Here is a 17877-nt window from a genome sequence, read left to right as displayed (position 1 = left end):
TGTGCATTCATGAGGAAGAAGAATGAACTTAAATGATTTTAGCAAATGGCTGCAATATAACAAAGAGTGAAAAATTTAAGGGGGTCTGAATACTTTCCGTACCCACTGCATATATATATATATATACACACACACAAACGGACACACACACTGTTTTAAATAAATGTGAACAAACATTTAATAATTTATTAAAAAAAAAAATGGTGTCAGTAGGGCAGTGGGCCCTGGACAATAGGGGGAATCTGTGCCACACTGGGTGATTAGGGTGTGCCCAGGCACACCTGGCACACCCCCTGCGCACGCCTATGCTTACCTCCTCATAAAAAGAAATCAGGTTTGTTTGACATCTTCTGTCTTTCATGAATCCATGCTGTCTGTTGCTTAAAATATTTTTTTCCAGGAAGAACTCATCTATGTGGTCTTTTATTAAACTCTCCAGTATCTTCCCAACTATAGAAGTTAAACTAACAGGTCTATAATTACTTGGCACGTGTCTATGGGAATGTATGACAATTCTTCCAGAAGCACATTTGTTGGGTCAGGCACTGATTTTCCCCTATCACGAGGCCAGTGTGCATGGGGCCTAAACACCCCTGACAGTGTTAAGTGGTTCATCTCATCCATGTAAACTGATACATTGTTCTGGAGAGCTGTGAAAAACAAAAGACTTGGATCACTAGATCAAAATAGAAAAAAAGAAAGCCTAAAAAAAGAAAGCGTATGCAGCCATCATATTTGAAGTGGTTGTAAAGTCAGAAGTTTTTTTTTTTTTATCTTAATGCATTCTTTCTATTAAGATAAAAACCTTCAGTGTCCAGCAGCCCCTCTCAGCCCCCCTAATACTTACCCAAGCCCATCTCAATCCAGCGATGTTGTACGAGAGACTCGGCTGTCCGCGACATTGGCTCCTGCTGCAGTCAATCAAAGTCAGTGAGCCAAAGAGGAGAGAAACGCAGCTCTGTGTCTGAATGGATACACAGAGCAGTGACTCGGCCTCGGGTGCCCCCATAGCAAACTGCTTGCTGCCGGGGCATTCAACAGGAGGGAGGGGCCAGGAGCGCCGGCAAGGGACCCGAGAAGAGGAGGTTCTGGGCTGCTCTGTGCAAAACCATTACACAGAGCAGGTAAGTATAACATGTTTTTCATTTTTAGTTAAAAATAAAATTAGACGTTAGTATCACTTTAAGCGTTTCTAAGCTGCAATATAATAAATGTTTGCTTTTGGGTTTAATACTGCTTTCATTTGTATTAGGTAGTCAATTTTATTACAGGGGGATGGAGAGGGTCCGTTTTAACTGAATTAAAGGTAAAAGACATGACATCTGTTTATAATAAACAGTATTCTGTATTGTGGTTGACTTTTTCTACAATATTTTATCATGTTTTAAAATCGCCATAAGAACCTGGACTACTGGCTATCTAGCAAGCATTTTTATAAAATGATAATAACTAAATAATATTTGAAACTGCAGAGCTAATGTAGGGTTTTCTGTAATAACACCGTTTAATGTATTATTAGCAATGTATACATTTCAGGAAAACATTTTTTTCTAAATACAATTTTCCTTTAAGATGGTTGAATTGATTTGCTGATTTTAGTTCTGGCTCACCATGTCTAAAAATAGCGAATCAATGTTACAATGTAAATCCTGCTTTTGCTACGGATGCAAAAATGGAGCTGAAACATTTCAGTGTACACTTCCATGTGCAGAAATGTCTCCAGATTGAATGTGACCACAGAGTATATGAAAAGTCAGCAAGATCATTTGCAAACCAGCCAATTGCATATTGTCTGATGGTTCCTGTCTGCACATACACATTTCTTCACTTCTGAAACAAGCAGTGATTGTAAAGGCATGAGAGTTTTTTCTATGCATTAAGTTTAAAAAAATCTTCTGTGTACAGCAGCCCCCCCCCCCCCCCCCCAAATCTTACCTGAGCCCATCTTTATCCAGCGATGTTGCAGGAGTGTCTCAGCTGCCCAGGACTCTCCCTCCTCATTGGCTGAGACAGCAGTTAATAAGGAGAGGGGGGGGGGGCGCGGCTCTGTGTCTGAATGGACACAGGGAGCTATGACTCGGCTCAGGTGCTCCCATAGCAAATCACTAAATCACTTGCTGTTGGGGCACACAACAAGAGGGAGGGGCCAGGAGCACCGAAGAGGGACCCGAGGAGAGGAGGATCCGGGTCACACTGTGCAAAGTTAAACGCACAGAGCAGGTAAGTATAACATGTTTGTTATTTAACCCCTTTACGACCGCCCACTGCAGATTTACTGCGGCAGGCAGCCGCTCCTGGGCGAACCAACGTAGCTCTACTTCGCTCACTCTCAGGAGGCTAGGGGGCGAGCGCGCGCCGCCGGCGGCATACTCCCACCTCCACTCATCAGCGGGAAAGCCTGTGCGTGTGTCAGGTGGCTCCGATTGGCGCCTGACACCAGCCATCTCTCCCCGCTGACAGAGAAGGACGGTCGGCTGATGTAAACACATCATCCGTCCTTCTCCCTGAAGTGATCAGAGAGCCCATGTGATCCTTCTATGTAGGACCGCATGTCTCTATGGTCACGTCACAAGTCCAACCCCCATACAGTTAGAATCCCTCCCCTAGGCTTACATTTAACCCCTTGATCACCTATACTGTGAACCCCTTCCCTGCCAGTGTCAGTATTACAGTAACAGTGCATATTTATAGCACTGATTACTGTAGTAATGTCACTGGTACCCCCAACAGTGTAAAAAATGTCAGTTAGGAACTATTTCCGAACTGTCCGCCACAATGTCGCAGTCCCGCAAAAAATTGCAGATCGCTGCCATTACTAGTAAAAAAAAAAAAAAAAAATGACATAAATCTTTCCGTAGTTAGTAGACGCAATAACTTTTGCGCAAACCAATCAAAATTCGCTTATTGCGATTTTTTTTTTTTTTTACCAAAAATATGTAGCAGAAAACAAATTGGCCTAAAATGTTAAAAAAAAAATTTTTCTTTTTTTTGGGAATGTCATATACCAGAATGTGAAAAATATTGCTTTTTGTTCAAAATTGTCGCTCTTTTTTTGTTTATAGCGCAAAAAATATAAATTGCACAGGTGATCAAATACCACCAAAAGAAAGCTCTATTTGTGGGGAAAAAAGGGATGTCAATTTTATTTGGGTACAGCGTTGCGCAACCGCGCAATTGTCCGTTAACTTCATGCAGTGCCGAATATCAAAATAGGGCCTGGTCATTAAGCAGGAAAATCTTCCGGTCCACAAGTGGTTAAAAAAAAAAACAAGACTTTTCAATCACTTTAAAAGAGAAGTATTTTTTTTTTTTTTAAGATTCATACTTATCCAGATGGATGCTACGTCTGTCTCTTCCCCTTCCGGTTCTAAAACTGAGAACCGAGTAATCAAACACATTTGATAGCTCGGTTCTCAGGGCTCCCTGAGTAGAGAACTGGTGGCTGTCAGTCACCAGCTCTCTGCTCTGCCCCCTCCTCACTCACTGGTGCTCGGCTGTGGAGGGGGCAGGAGCAGCCAGCTCAGGCTCTCAGTGGCTTGCTGAGAGGCTGAGCCAGGTGCCAGTCCAGGCATGGGGGCAGATCCCGACTCCATTGTTGTGATCTTGCCCAAGCCTGGACCGGCTCTGGGATGTCAACCAACAGCGGGCTCCAGCCCACTGTCTGCTGAAAATGGGTCACAGGAGTGCTGAACAAACTGCACTCCTGTGATCCACAGAAGAAGTACAGCCAAGCGAGCATGCCTCATGCGGGCACGCATACACATACTCAGGGCTCTCTATATGTAGTGTATGTGCCGTGTAGTCTGACTTGGGAGTTAAGCCACTAAGCACTGAATTAGGTACAGTGTTTGTAGTTGGGCCTGTGGTGTCAGGGGAGAGAAGAGAGGGGTCTGACATAAGAGAAAGTCATTCTTCTGCTCTCCTCCGGCCTGGACTCATAGCACTAATTTAAGTAGCGGTAACTCAGCTTGTGTTAAATTGTTATATTGCGATTTATTGTTGTTTAAGTGCTTGCCTTTGCTTTAGGGGTAGTTTACGGATGTGGAATCCCCTATAATCAGTCTGATGTAGTACATTGAGTTATATTGCTCTTAATCTCAGTGATTGCTTATTCATTCAAGAATACACTATTACTGTATGTTATTTTTACACAGAAACCTTATAGTAAAGACATTTTTGTGTTTTATCATAACGTGTGTGTTTTCATTGGTCTTGCACTTACACTACTACCAGGTGTGCCATAGGGGTGGAGCTTGTTCTTGGGGTTGAGAGGCAGAGTATGGAACCAATCATACTTAAGCAGCTCCTCCGGGGGTAGCGTTATAGTTGTATGGTCCTTTTTTAGCACATGTGCAGCCGATCGCATTGCTGCAATTTGCAAACTTTGTCTCAAGCACATTAAGTGTGGCAAAAACACCAGCCATTTGGGTACCACATGCTTGACAAAGCACTTAATCTCCCACCACTCAGCTCATTGGCAGGAGCACCAGAGAGCCACACAAAAGGGATGCAATTCTGCTCCTCCTCCTTACTCACCTCAGTCTACCACCACTTTACCTCATGACCTTTCAGCAGCCTCCACTGACAGAGATGATGGTATAGCGCAGGGTGTCCCAGGTCCTTGCACCACATCTGCCAGTAGCACATCACCAGCTGTAGACTATAGCTGGCAAATTTCTCTGCCCCATCTGCTGCAGCAGCAAAAAAAAAAAAAAAAAATACATTCACTGCCACCCACAAGCCCAGCGTCTAAATGCAAGCTTGTCAAAGCTGCTGACTTTATAACTGCTGCCTTTCCATCTGGTAGATTCTGACCCCTTCTATGATTTTGCAGAATGTGCTGTACCACAATGGGAGGTTCCCAGTCACTCTTTCTTTTCACATAAGGCCATTCCAGCTCTGTACCATCACGTGGAAGGCAATGTTGTTGCATCGTTGGGCAAGGCAGTCAGCTGCAAAGTCCACATTACTGCTGACACGTGGCCCAGCAAGCATGGTCAGGGACACTATATTTAGTTCACACCACACTGGGTAACTCTGTTTGTAATTCAGCGGGTTGCAGGACAGGGCTCAGTGCTGCAGCTTGTTGTGCTGCCACGTCTCCATACAGCTAGTGGTGATGATGTGAGATTTGTGAGCTCTACCCCCTCCTCCTCCTTCTCCATGCCCTTCTCTGCTGAATTGTCCTACAAACCAGAAGCATTCAAAGGGCTATTCAATGAGTCAGACTAAAAGGTGCCATGCAGTGCTTTAGTTGGTGTGTCTAGGGGACAGGAACCACACCGGAGCAGAGATTCTTGAAGCTCCACAGGGGCAGGCCCAGAGGTGGTTCACACCCCGCCAGCTGGAGCCAGGAATGGTGGTGAGTGATAATGGCACAAACCTCCTGTCTGCCCTTAGACAGGGAAAGTTGATGCTTTGCCATGCCTGGCCCATGTCCTAAATTTGGTAGTGCAGCATTTCTTAAATAGGTACCCAGGGTTTGAACATCTGCTAAAGCAGTCCAGAAGAGTCTGTAGCTATTTTAGGTGGTCATGCACAGCCAGTGCTCATTTGGCTGAAATTTTGCGGGAATTCCACCTGCCTGTAAACTGCCTGATTTGGGACATGCCCATCAGATGGAACTTGACTTTGGCAATGCTGCCAAGTCTGAGTACCTGCCAAGTCCGAGTACCTGTGTGAGTATGGCACAATGACAGCTCAGGCCAGCTCAGTTTTTTTTCCCCACGCCAATGGCTGCTAATAAAGGATGCATGCACTGTACTGTCACCATTTGAGGAGGCCACAAGGATGGTGAGCCGTGACAATGTATAAATCAGTGACACAATCCCAGTTGTGTTGTTGCTGGAGCAGACTCTGTGTGGCATTATGGACAGGGAACTTGAGGCAGAGCAGCAGGAGGAAGATGAGGACTTCCTTTCCTCTCAAGGCCCGCTTTATGCAGACACCATTCTTCCTACGCCACAGAACACACAAGAGAAGAGGGAGGAGGAAGAGGAGGATTCTGGCAGTTTTGGAGACAATGAAGCAGGGGAAGACATACGTCAAACCTTAAGAGATGGTTTTCCATCCACAGAACCCTTGTGAGTAGTCAATGGCTGGAGGTAGTTCCAGATATGCTTCTTCGTTATGCCTTCGCAAACTTGTGAGGCATGGGCTCCCTCATGGTTCAAAGCCTGCAAAAGGACCTAAGAATACGTGGCATCAAGGAAAAAGATCACTATTGGCTGGCAACCTTCATTGACCACTGTTACAAGGGAAAGTCTCAGAACTCATCCCTTCACCACAGAAGGTGCAGAAGATGAAATCTCTTAAAGACACCTTAAAGATGAGTTTATCTAACACTTTTCCTGACTCTGGGAGGTTACAGTGTCATGGAAAACGTAGTTTTGAGGCTTCTGTTGGTCAAGAGAGGAGCAGTGGAGAAGGGGGCCGCCTAAGTGATGCATTTCACAATTTTTTTAGTCCTCGCCACCCAGGGCTCTCAGTTTCCACATCCCATTGGCAGCATCTGCATCATATGGTTGACAATTATCAAGAGGCAAAAACAGAGATGGAGAGTTTTCCAGTTGATGTTCCACTGGGTTATTGGTTCCTGAGAATAGACCACTGGCCAGAACTTGCCCAGTATGCAATTTAGCCACTGGGTTGCCCTGCATCCAGCTTGATTTCCAGATGGGCATTCAGTGGTGCCGGAGGTTTTGTTACTGTAACGCGTCTGTCTACAAACTCTGTGTACCGTCTGACATTTATCAAAATGAATCAGTCCTGGATTACAAGCAGCTATGAAGCCCCTGATGCCAATGTTGCTGATTACGTTTTTTTGGGGGGATGTGGAAGATCTGCAAGATTTCTAGGCTGCCTAGCATTGTGGGTGTTAATTTAATCTGGAATCATTTCTCATGGGCACAATTAACACCCAAAGACCAATTTTTCTGCACCTGTTTGAGAGGTGCATATATATAATTTCAATTTTTGATAGCAAGGCAATTCTTGCTTTCATCAAGAGTACCTCTTTGGGGTTTGGTTTGAAGTCACCTCCAACACCCAAATACCAATTTTCCTGCACCTATTTGACCGATGCATATCATTTACATTTTTGACAGCAAGGCAATTCTTACTTTCATTAATAGTACCTCTATAGGGTTATGGTGTGAAGGCACCTCCAATACCCAAAAAACAATTTTTCTGTACATGTTACTTCTATCCAAAGTCTGCACAAGAGACACCAGAATTTATCCAAAAAATCTATAATATTTTGCCCAGTGCACTACATTGTGGCCTCATCATACAGACTGTCATTGGATCATGAAGAGGTTTATTGAATGGTTACTACTCTGGCAGTTTGAGATGTACTGGCTTTTCTTTAGATTTTTTGATTGTAACACTTGGCATACTGTACAGTATTTGCTGGCTGAATACCAGAGGGATAGTGCAAATTACCATCAGTTTTTTATTTATGCATTTTCTGTACTAACTGTTACAGTGTTTAGGTATGCTGTCCTTTTAAACTGCTACCTTCAGGAAGTTTTTTGGTGGTATCACCCTCTGCTGATCTAAGTCGATAAGGCTGTATGTCATGGAAGATGGAGTGAAAACTCAGGGGAAAGTAAGCACAGGTTCTGAATGGAATCAAGCTTCTTGGGATTAAAGTTTAATTACAAGAGTTAAGAGTTAAATGTATGGATCACTATCCCTATGATGAGGTGACACGTAACTGAGCTGGTAGAGTCTGGTGCATGTCATGAGACACTAGCTCAGAAATGCTGCACGAAGGGAGAGGTGTCATTATTTGCCATGTACGGTTTTAAAGAAGTGAAAGAACTGTGCCACAGAATCTAAGAATTGCACTACTATCTGTGTGGAGATAGAGCCGTGTTGCTCATTACAGTGCCCGCCGCCTTAAGCCATACCTAGATAGAGAGAGGGAGGGGGTGACAGAGAGAGAGAGAGAGAGAGAGGGGGGGTGACAGAGAGAGAGGGAGGTGACAGAGAGAGAGGGAGGGGGGTGACAAAGAGAGAGGGAGGGGGTGACAAAGAGAGAGGGAGGGGGGTTGACAGAGAGAGGAAGGGGGGTTGACAGAGAGAGGGGGGGGTGACAGAGAGAGGGAGGGGGGTGACAGAGAGAGAGAGGGAGGGGTGACAGAGAGAGAAGGGGGTGACAGAAAGAGAGGGGGTGACGGAGAGGTGGACGGGGGCAGTGGAGACAGGGGGGGGTGACAGAGAGAGAGAGGGAGGAGGTGACATAGAGGGGGGGACAGAGAGGGGGAGGGGGGTGACAGAGAGGGGGGACAGAGAGGGAGGGGGTGACAGAGAGAGGGAGGGGGGGTGACAGAGAGAGAGGGGGAGTGACAGAGAGGGAGGGGATGACAGAGAGGGAGGGTTTGACAGAGAGAGGGGGGTGACAGAGAGAGATGGAGGGTGAGAGAGAAAGGGGGGAGAGAAATGGGGGGTGATGGAGAGGGGAAGGGGGTGACGGAGGGGGGGTGACAGATAGAGAGGGGAGTGACAGAGAGGGAGGGAGGTGACAGAGAGGGGGAGGGGGGTGACAGAGGGGGAGGGGGGATGACAGAGAGGGGGAGGGGGTGACAGAGAGGGGGAGGGGTGACAGAGAGGGGGAGGGGGTGACAGAGGGAGAGGGGGCTGACAGAGAGGGGGAGGGGTGACAGAGAGGGGGAGGGGGTGACAGAAAGGGGTAGGGGTGACAGAGGGAGAGGGGGATGACAGAGGGGGAGGGGGGGTGACAGAGGGGGAGGGGGGTGACAAAAAGGAGGATGGGGTGATAGAGGGAGGAGGGTGACAGAGATAGGGAGGGGGTGACAGAGAGAGAGGGGGTGACAGAGAGAGAGGAGGGTGACAGAGAGGGGGAGGGGGTGACAGAGAGAGAGGGGGTGACAGAGAGGGTGAGGGGGGTGACAGAGAGGGGGCTGACAGAAAGGGAGGGAGGGGGTGACAAAGAGGGAGGGGGTGACAGAGAGAGAGAGAGAGAGAGGGGGTGACAGAGAGAGGGAGGTGACAGAAAGAGAGGGAGGGGGTGACAAAGAGAGAGGGAGGAGGTGACAAAGAGAGAGGGAGGGGGGTTGACAGAGAGAGGGAGGGGGGTGACAGAGAGAGGGAGGGGGTGACAGAGAGAAGGAGGGGGTGACAGAGAGAGAGAGAGGGAGGGGTGACAGAAAGAGAGAGGGAGGGGTGACAGAGAGAGAAGCGGGTGACAGAAAGAGAGGGGGTGATGGAGAGGTGGACAGGGCAGTGGAGACGGAGGGGGGGGTGACAGAGAGAGAGAGGGAGGGGGTGACATAGAGGGGGGGACAGAGAGGGGGAGGGGGTGACAGAGAGGAAGGGGGGTGACAGAGAGGGGGGAGGGGGGGTGACAGAGAGGGGGAGGAAGGTTCCCGGGGGGCAGGGGGTGACAGAGAGGGGGAGGAGGGGTGACAGAGGGGGAGGGGGGTGACAGAGAGGAGGAGGGGGTGACAAAGGGAGAGGGGAGTGACAGAGGGAGAGGGGGGGTTACAGAGAGGGGGAGGGGGTGACAGAGGGAGAGGAGAGTCACAGAGGGGGAGGAGGGATGGCAGAGAGGGGGAGGGGGTGACAGAGAGGGGGAGGGGTGACAGAGAGGGGAAGGGGGTGACAGAGAGGGGGAGGGGGTGACAGAGGGATAGGGGGATGACAGAGAGAGGGAGGGGGTGACAGAGAGGGGGAGGGAGGTGACAGAGGGGGAGGGGGTGACAGAGGGAGAGGGGGATGACAGAGAGGGGGAGGGGGTGACAGAGAGGGGGAGGGGGGTGACAGAGGGGGAGGGGGGATGACAGAGAGGGGGGAGGGGGGATGACAGAGAGGGGGAGGGAGGTGACAGAGAGGGAGAGGGGGGTGACAGAGAGGGAGAGGGGGTGACAGAGAGGGGGAGGGGGTGACAGAGAGGGGGAGGGGTTGACAGAGGGGGAGATTTCTTCTAGTTCTTCTGATACCTGAGAAGCCATCCAGGCATTCCATCGACCGACGCTGCAGTACATCCATCCACCACTGAACGTTGCCTGGAGCCGGAGGAGCCGACTGATGATGATGTCACGACTCATGTAGGCGGGGGCGGAGGCGGGGCCCTATGACGAGGGGAGCCGCCTATATTGCACGGAGCTTCAGACTCCGGACTCCAGAGGAATTGTCGGCTGCCTGGGCTGTAGAAGAGAGGTGGACACACACAGAGCTCCGGGATTGGAGCTGGGGGCGCCAGGGACGCAGGCTGAATGGAGGAGCAGAAAGTAATTGCTACACTGCCAATGTTTTTGCGCCCCCCCCCCCCCTGTAGTGTATTAACACAGACAAGCTAGTTCCGCAGGACTAACGCCAGTGACAGTATGCGGAGTTGTGCGATAAGCCAAAAGAAAACGCCACAGTTCCTTTTTCCAGTCTCTTCTCTCTAAATGAGCAATCCGCAAAGCTTTCAGCAAGGTTCGATTCTGGCGTTCCACTTCCCCGTTAGCCTGTGGCCAGTATGGAGTTGTACGATGATGTTCAATAGCATTTGATTTCAGATAATCCTGAAATTCCTGAGAAGTAAATTGGGCACCATTATCACTCACAATCCGTTTAGGCAACCCGTGAGATGCAAAAATGCTCTCCAACCCCTCAATTACAGTTGATGATGTAGCTTTAGTGAGAACTACCACCTCTTGCCACCTTGAATAATAGTCCACAACAACTAAAAGATGGTGTCCAGATGGAATGTCGCACAGATCAATGGCTAAATCTTCCCATGGTCCCTCAGGTAGAACAGTGTGAGTTACTGGTTCTGGTTTAGGTTTGCTGCCCACCAACTGACATGCTCGACATGAAGAAACCAAACGTTCCACATCCTTGTCAATTCCTGGCCACCAGACTTTCTCACGTAATCTTTGTTTGGTGCGTACAATGCCTTGATGGCCCTCATGGGCTAAATGTAATGTACGTTTCCGTAAATCTTTAGGCATCACAATACGATTGCCACGTAGAACTAGTTGTCCTGCAATACTCAGCTCTTGTTTGATTCTGTGATAGCTTGGGTCACAATCCACCCAAACCCCTTGTCTTACACATTTTCTCAACCGAGCAATTTCCGGATCCACAGATGACAATTCTTCAACCTCCCGCGGTGTCAATGCCTGAGGCATGGCGTTAGTAGCCACAAAACGAATGTACTCTTCTGCCAGGTTATGAACAGGTGCAGAAGACTGAGGCAATCTGGAAAGTGCATCTGCCGCATTAGTCGGTCCAGGTCTGTACCGCACTGTAAAGCGATATGGTAACAATCTGAGAACCCATCTCTCAATTCTGGCAGATGGTTTTGAGCGTGGCGAATATATCACTTCCAGAGGCTTGTGGTCTGTGATGATTTCAAAATCAAGGCCGTAGAGATAGGTGTGAAACCTTTCACATCCCCAAACAACAGCCAAAGCTTCTTTCTCGGTCTGAGAATAACGTCTCTCTACATCAGTGAGGGATCTGCTTGCATACTGAATAGGCCTGTAATCGCCTGTGCATTGTCTCTGAACCAAGATGGCGCCTAACCCCACAGGGCTAGCATCGACAATAACTTGGGTGTGTGCAGTAGGATTGAAATAAGCCAAAGTTGTGGCGCAAGTCAGCCGTCTCTTAAGTTCATCAAATGCACCTTGTTCCAAAAAGCCCCACTTCCACGGGACTGCTTTGCGAGTCAACACTCTCAAAGGTTCACTGACAGTCGCCATATCTGGAATAAACTTGGCACAGTAATTCACTAGCCCAAGAAAACTGCGTACTTCTGCAGGGTTTTCAGGATTTCTGGCATCAGACACAGCTTTAATTTTACAGTCCTCCGGACCAATGCCCCTGTCAGACAGCACATGGCCCATAAAAGTCATTTTATTCATTTGAAATGTGCATTTCTTCTCATTTAATGTTAACCCTTTCTCCTTCAAGCGATTTAGCACTGCACGGAGACGTTCGTCGTGCTCCTGTGTGTTTGTTCCCCACACAATTATATCATCAGAAATGTTATGCGTGCCTTCACAACCATGTAGCACTTGCTGAATCACATGTTGATAGGCCTCCGGTGCGGACGATACGCCAAACATCAACCTCTTGTATCTAAAAAGACCTTTATGGCTTGCAAATGTAGTGATGACTCTAGATGCTGGGGTCAATTCAATCTGATGATAACCCCATTTCAAATCCAGTTTACTGAAGACACTTGCCCCATTCATTGCATGCAGAACATCTTCAATAGTGGGAATTGGATGTCTCTCTCTCTGCACAGCTTGGTTAGCACATCTCATGTCCACACAAATCCGAATATCTGTGCCCTTTGGTACAACAACTAACGGCGATACCCACGGAGTGGGCCCTTCCACAGGTTCAATAATGTCAAGGTCTAGCAGCTCTGCCAGTTTGTGCTCAACAGGTGATCTCAGGCTATAAGGAAGTCTGCGTACTGGCTGTGCAATAGGCTTTACATGTGGATCAATGTGAAGCTCCAACTGAAAATCCTTTAATTTTCCAAACCCAGAGAAGCAATCTTTAAATTCCTCTTTCAATGCAGAAATAGCAGGAGACACCATATTCACTCTTGCGCTGCCTACATCACGGCCAATCTGTAACACCCCTAGTGCCATTGCGGTTTGACGACCAAGCAGAGGCGACCCTGTGCCATCTACAACATAGAATTCGGTCTGCAATGGAGGACCAGTCTCATGTGTTTGAACAGAGGTATAAAATTTGCCTTTAAGTTGCAGTGGTGTACTGGAGCCATAAGTATAAATCTGTTTAGTGGTGTTACACAATTTAAGGTGATTTTCTCTGCCATTAAGACTGTGCCAAGAAGCCAAGTCCATAACATTGCATGTAGCTCCAGAGTCAATCAACACTGACACATCTGTATTTCCAATCTTAATGGTTAATGTCCCAGCTTGCAGAGAACACAGGGAGAATATAAATTCACAGTCAGGAGCACTCTCTTTATCCTCAGCTATAACATTTACTTGTGCAGATTGTCCTTTGGTTTTGTTATCTCTGGTTGTACTTCTACACACAGCTGCAAAATGACCTGTCTTTCCACAAGTATAGCACATTTTATTCTGTACCACAGTGCAGTCCTGACTTGTGTGTCCCGCCCTGCCACATTTATTGCAGGTGATATGTAAAGTCCTCTTTGGAAAACTCTCTTTCCTACTCCAGATATTCCTATTATTATAGGTAGGTTTGGAGACTGTATTGACAGATGCAGTGTTCTTGGTTTCAATATGCAGAGCCTGGAGCTCAGACAGTTCAATGGCTCTTGCAATCTCCTGCAGACTAGTAAGTGTGAGACTAGGTTCTCTCAATAATCTCCTCCTGAGGTGCACAGATGTGCATTTCTCTATGACCTGATCTCTGATTATCTCCTCAGTTACAGTCCCAAAATCACAAGACTTTGCCAGATATTTCAACCTAGTCACATAACTGTCTGTGGTTTCTCCCAGTTCTTGCACAGCCTGTCTAAACTTATATCTTTCATAGGGAATATTTTTCTTTGGCTCAAAGTACTCACTCAGTCTATTCATGGCTGTCTCATAGTCTGAATCTTCCCCTGTGGCTCCCAGGGTTTCAAAAATGTCCTGAACTTGAGGTCCAGCTAGATGCAGCAGCATGGCTCTCTTCTGAGCAGGTGCAGTCACTCCTGTGGCTATAACATAGAGCTGAAATCCCTTCTTCCACTTGTCCCAGCGCTGTGAGAGACTAGTGTGGTCTCCAGACACATCAAACGGTCCGATAGCCGGTAAATCCAGAAAGCTAGCCATCCTCGTCGCCAAAATGTAGTGTATTAACACAGACAAGCTGTACAGGTTGCTTCTTTATTCACTGCATATCAGCATGCAACTAACTTCAGCCACACCCATCTCCCAGACATATACATAACTGTAACATTTTGCAGACAGCAACTTAACCCGTTGCTTACCATACTACACCCCCTTGGCCGGCGCCCCTGGCGGGCGCCGGTCTGGCCAACCCCTTGGTACGCCCCTGCATCTGGCAGCCTTTCAGGGGCATGAGCAAGCATTCCTCCCCATCCCCACCTGGGCATCACCCACAACCATACACCCTTGTTGGTAGAGTATTAAAATGATGCACTGGAAGCTTCTTGAATGCAGAGAATACTTGACCTTTCATGGAGGAAGACAGAACACAGATTTACACGGGACTGGAAGCAGAAGCATCCAATACACACAGTGAGAGAGATAATGCTTCCTCATATCATGCAAAGTACATATATACTGTATGTACCTTACACTATAACACCACAGCACCACCTGCTGCATTGATAGCTATATGCATATATAATTTCGCATGTATATAAAACAATTTTGCTGTTGCTCTTCCATCAACCCTTCTCAACAGCATGGGCTTTGTCAAATTACATTTAGCTTCTGCTGGATATACCTATGATGTTCCTTCAACAAAGGCTTGGTCAGTGCATCAGCAATCATCTCCTCTAATGGGCAGTATTGAATGTCAATAACACCTTGCTCTTGATTGTCCCTCAGTAAGTGATACTTGAAGTTGATGTGTTTGGTCCTAGGATTGATCCTTTCTGATTGTGTAAGCTTTATACATCCCTGGTTGTCTTCAAAAATAGGAATTGGTTTTGACATGTCTACCCCTATGTCCACAAAAAGTTGACGAATCCATGAACATGGATATGGACATGGATATGGACATGGATATGAAGCTGCAATGTACTCTGCTTCAGTTGAAGATATAGCGATAGTTACCTGCTTTCGACTAGACCAACTTATGGTTCCTTCCCCATACTGGAAGATGAATCCACTTGTGGATTTGCGGCCTGTGCAGTCCCTGGCTGAATCAGCATCCACATATCCGACCAGGTTTGGATTTGATGTTGCTGGTAACCGTAACTTCATCTGACTTGTTCCTTTGAGGTACTGCATCACTCTTTTTTACTGTGTTCTAGTCACACTGACAGGGAGCTGAGACTTTCCTGCATCGTAAGTCCACTGTTGTGGCTATGTCTGGTCTTATCACAGTGGCAACATATAGCAGCTTACCGATTGCTCTGAAATACATGTCATTATTGGGTAGCAAGTTTTCTGCTTCATTGCTCTCAGTGGCGTAGCGTGGGTTGCCAGCACCCGGGGCAAGGCAAGTAATTTGCGCCCCCTAACCCGCGGGATTTTAGCACTCGAGTCTCTTCCACTAGATTAGTTAAAGAAACCCTTACCCCCTAAGCACATGTATTGTTTGTTATGAAAATACTAATTTAATTAAAGTAAAATGCATCTAAATACAAGTTTGAATGACCAGCGTGCCCCCTCTCAATGCAGAATGACCAGCGTGCCCCCTTTCAACGTAGAGAGACCAGCGTGCCCCCTTTCAATGCAGAATGACCAGCATGCCCCCTTTCAATGCAGAGAGACCAGCGTGCCCCCTTTTAATGCAGAGTGACCAGCGTGCCCCCTTTCAATGCAGAATGACCAGCGTGCCCTCTTTCAATGCAGAATGACCAGCGTGCCCTCTTTCAATGCAGAATGACCAGCGTGCCCCCTTTCAATGCAGAGTGACCAGCGTGCCCCCTTTCAATGCAGAATGACCAGCGTTCCCCCTTTCAATGCAGAGTGACCAGCGTGCCCCCTTTCAATGCAGAATGACCAGCGTGCCCCCATTCAATGCAGAGAGACCAGCGTGCCCCCTTTCAATGCAGAATGACTAGCATGCTCCCTTGCAATGCAGAGAGACCAGCGTGCCCCCTTTCAATGCAGAATGACCAGCGTGCCCCCTTTCAATGCAGAGAGACTAGCGTGCCCCCATTCAATGCATAGAGACCAGCGTGCCCCCTTTCAATGCAGAGTGACCAGCATGCCCCCTTTCAATGCAGAATGACCAGCGTGCCCCCTTTCAATGCAGAGAGATCAGCGTGCCCCCTTCAATGCAGAGAGACTTACCTGCAGTGGCTGCTTCTCCTCAGTTCCCCGCGTCTCCTCGAGTCCTCCCGCCCCCCTCCTCGGCCAATGGCATGCGTTCACCTTTCGGCCAATCAGGAAGCGGGTCTCGCTTCCTGATTGGCCAGGAGGATCCGTGTGACAATAGCGAATTTTCATTCGCTATTGTCACACAATGGGTGGGCTCGGGGCGGACTGCTCTGCCCCCCGGGTCCACCCTTTTTTTAAGCCTATTAGAGCCTCTGGCTCTAATCAGGTGATTAAAAAAAAAAAAAAACACTCTGTAACAGCACCAGGCTGCTGACTCACTCGCTGCTAAACTGCCTGAGCAGTGAGGAGAGGCAGCATAGGCGGGGCTTGGCTTGCAACGCCACCCCACCTTACACCAATGGACAGGTGAGGCACAGTCCAGCCCCGCCCTGACCCGCCATTTTCAGCCATAGGGCGGCTGCGCTGGACATCTCCCAGCCTAAAGATGGAGGCAGCCGCAGACAGTGTGTGAACTGTGTATGTCAGAATAAAACAGACAGAGTGACACTGCGGATGCGCCCCCCCAGATGTTGCACCCGGTGCGGCTGGCCCCCCCTGCACCCCCCACGCTACGCCACTGATTGCTCTTATGATAGCTTGATTCCATAGGAGTTTTCACTTCCTTTGCATCTTGCATATGGAATTGTTCCAAGATTTCTGAGATTCTCTGAGATTGGTTGATAAGAAAACTTCCATCTTCTTCTCTCTCTGTATATAGGTATAGAATTCAGCGTCTACCCTCATAGCCAAGTGTGTATATTAGGTAATGTCGCCATCAATTTAAGAGTAATCTTAAATCAAATATGTATGGTGTAGTGAGGCGCTACTACCTTTTTACTTTTACATTCAATATAGACCGTTATTTATACACAAGGATCTAACAAAGTGCAAACTTACTTACATAAGTGCAAAATTAGCAAAAAATTGTGCAATATATATCAAGTGCGAACTTGCTTACATAAGTGCAAAAATAGCAAATATTTGTGCAATAAATATCAAGGTGCAAATAGCATAATACTGTGCATTGGGATGGTGAGAGAGGGGGTGACGGAGAGGTGGAAGGGGGCAGTGGAGAAGGAGGGGGGGTGACAGAGAGAGAGGGAGGGAGGGGGTGACATAGAGGGGGGTGACAGAGGGGGGGACAGAGAGGGAGGGGGTGACAGAGAGAGGGAGGGGGGTGACAGAGAGAGAGAGAGGGGGAGTGACAGTGAGGGAGGGAGGGGGTGACAGAGAGGGAGGGTTTGACAGAGAGAGGGGGTGACAGAGAGAGGGAGGGTGAAAGAGATAGGGGGGAAGAGAAATGGGGGGTGATGGAGAGTGGGAGGGGGGTGACGGAGGGGGGGGGGTGACAGATAGAGAGGGGAGTGACAGAGAGGGAGGGAGGTGACAGAGAGAGGGAGGGGGGTGACAGAGGGGGAGGGGGTGACAGAGAGGGGGAGGGGTGACAGAGGGGGAGGGGGATGACAGAGAGGGGGAGGAGGGATGACAGAGAGGGGGAGGGGGTGACAGAAAGGGGTAGGGGGTTACAGAGGGAGAGGGGGATGACAGAGGAGGAGGGGGGTGGCAGAGGGGGAGGGGGGTGACAGAGAGGGAGGGGGTGACAAAAAGGGGGATGGGGGTGACAGAGGGAGGGGGTGACAAAGAGGGAGGGGGTGACAGAGAAGGGGAGGAAGGTTCCTGGGGGGGCAGGGGGGTGACAGAGAGGAGGAGGGGGTGACAGAGGGAGAGGGGAGTGACAGAGGGAGAGGGGGGTTACAGAGAGGGGTAGGGGGTGACAGAGGGAGAGGAGAGTCACAGATGGGGAGGAGGGATGACAGAGAGGGGGAGGGGGTGACAGAGGGGGAGGGGGATGACAGAGAGGGGTGACAGAGAGGGGGAGGGAGGTGACAGAGGGGGAGGGGTG

General features: G+C 48.5%; 1 protein-coding gene across 1 annotated transcript in view; it reads right to left on the bottom strand.

The window, feature by feature from the left end:
- The window catches only part of LOC309550094 (uncharacterized protein), a gene marked incomplete at both ends in the record, with an annotated part of 286669 nt that extends 271733 nt beyond the window's left edge, over positions 1-14936 (bottom strand). The window contains 1 exon segment of the mRNA XM_082250553.1: positions 14406-14936. Within this exon segment, the coding sequence (XP_082106679.1) occupies positions 14406-14936 (531 nt within the window).
- Between the last annotated feature and the right edge of the window lie 2941 nt (positions 14937-17877).

The sequence above is a fragment of the Pelophylax lessonae genome, assembly GCF_965119305.1.
Source record: "Pelophylax lessonae genome assembly, chromosome: 3".
NCBI lineage: Eukaryota > Metazoa > Chordata > Amphibia > Anura > Ranidae > Pelophylax > Pelophylax lessonae.
This window is presented reverse-complemented; position numbering and strand designations above follow the sequence as displayed.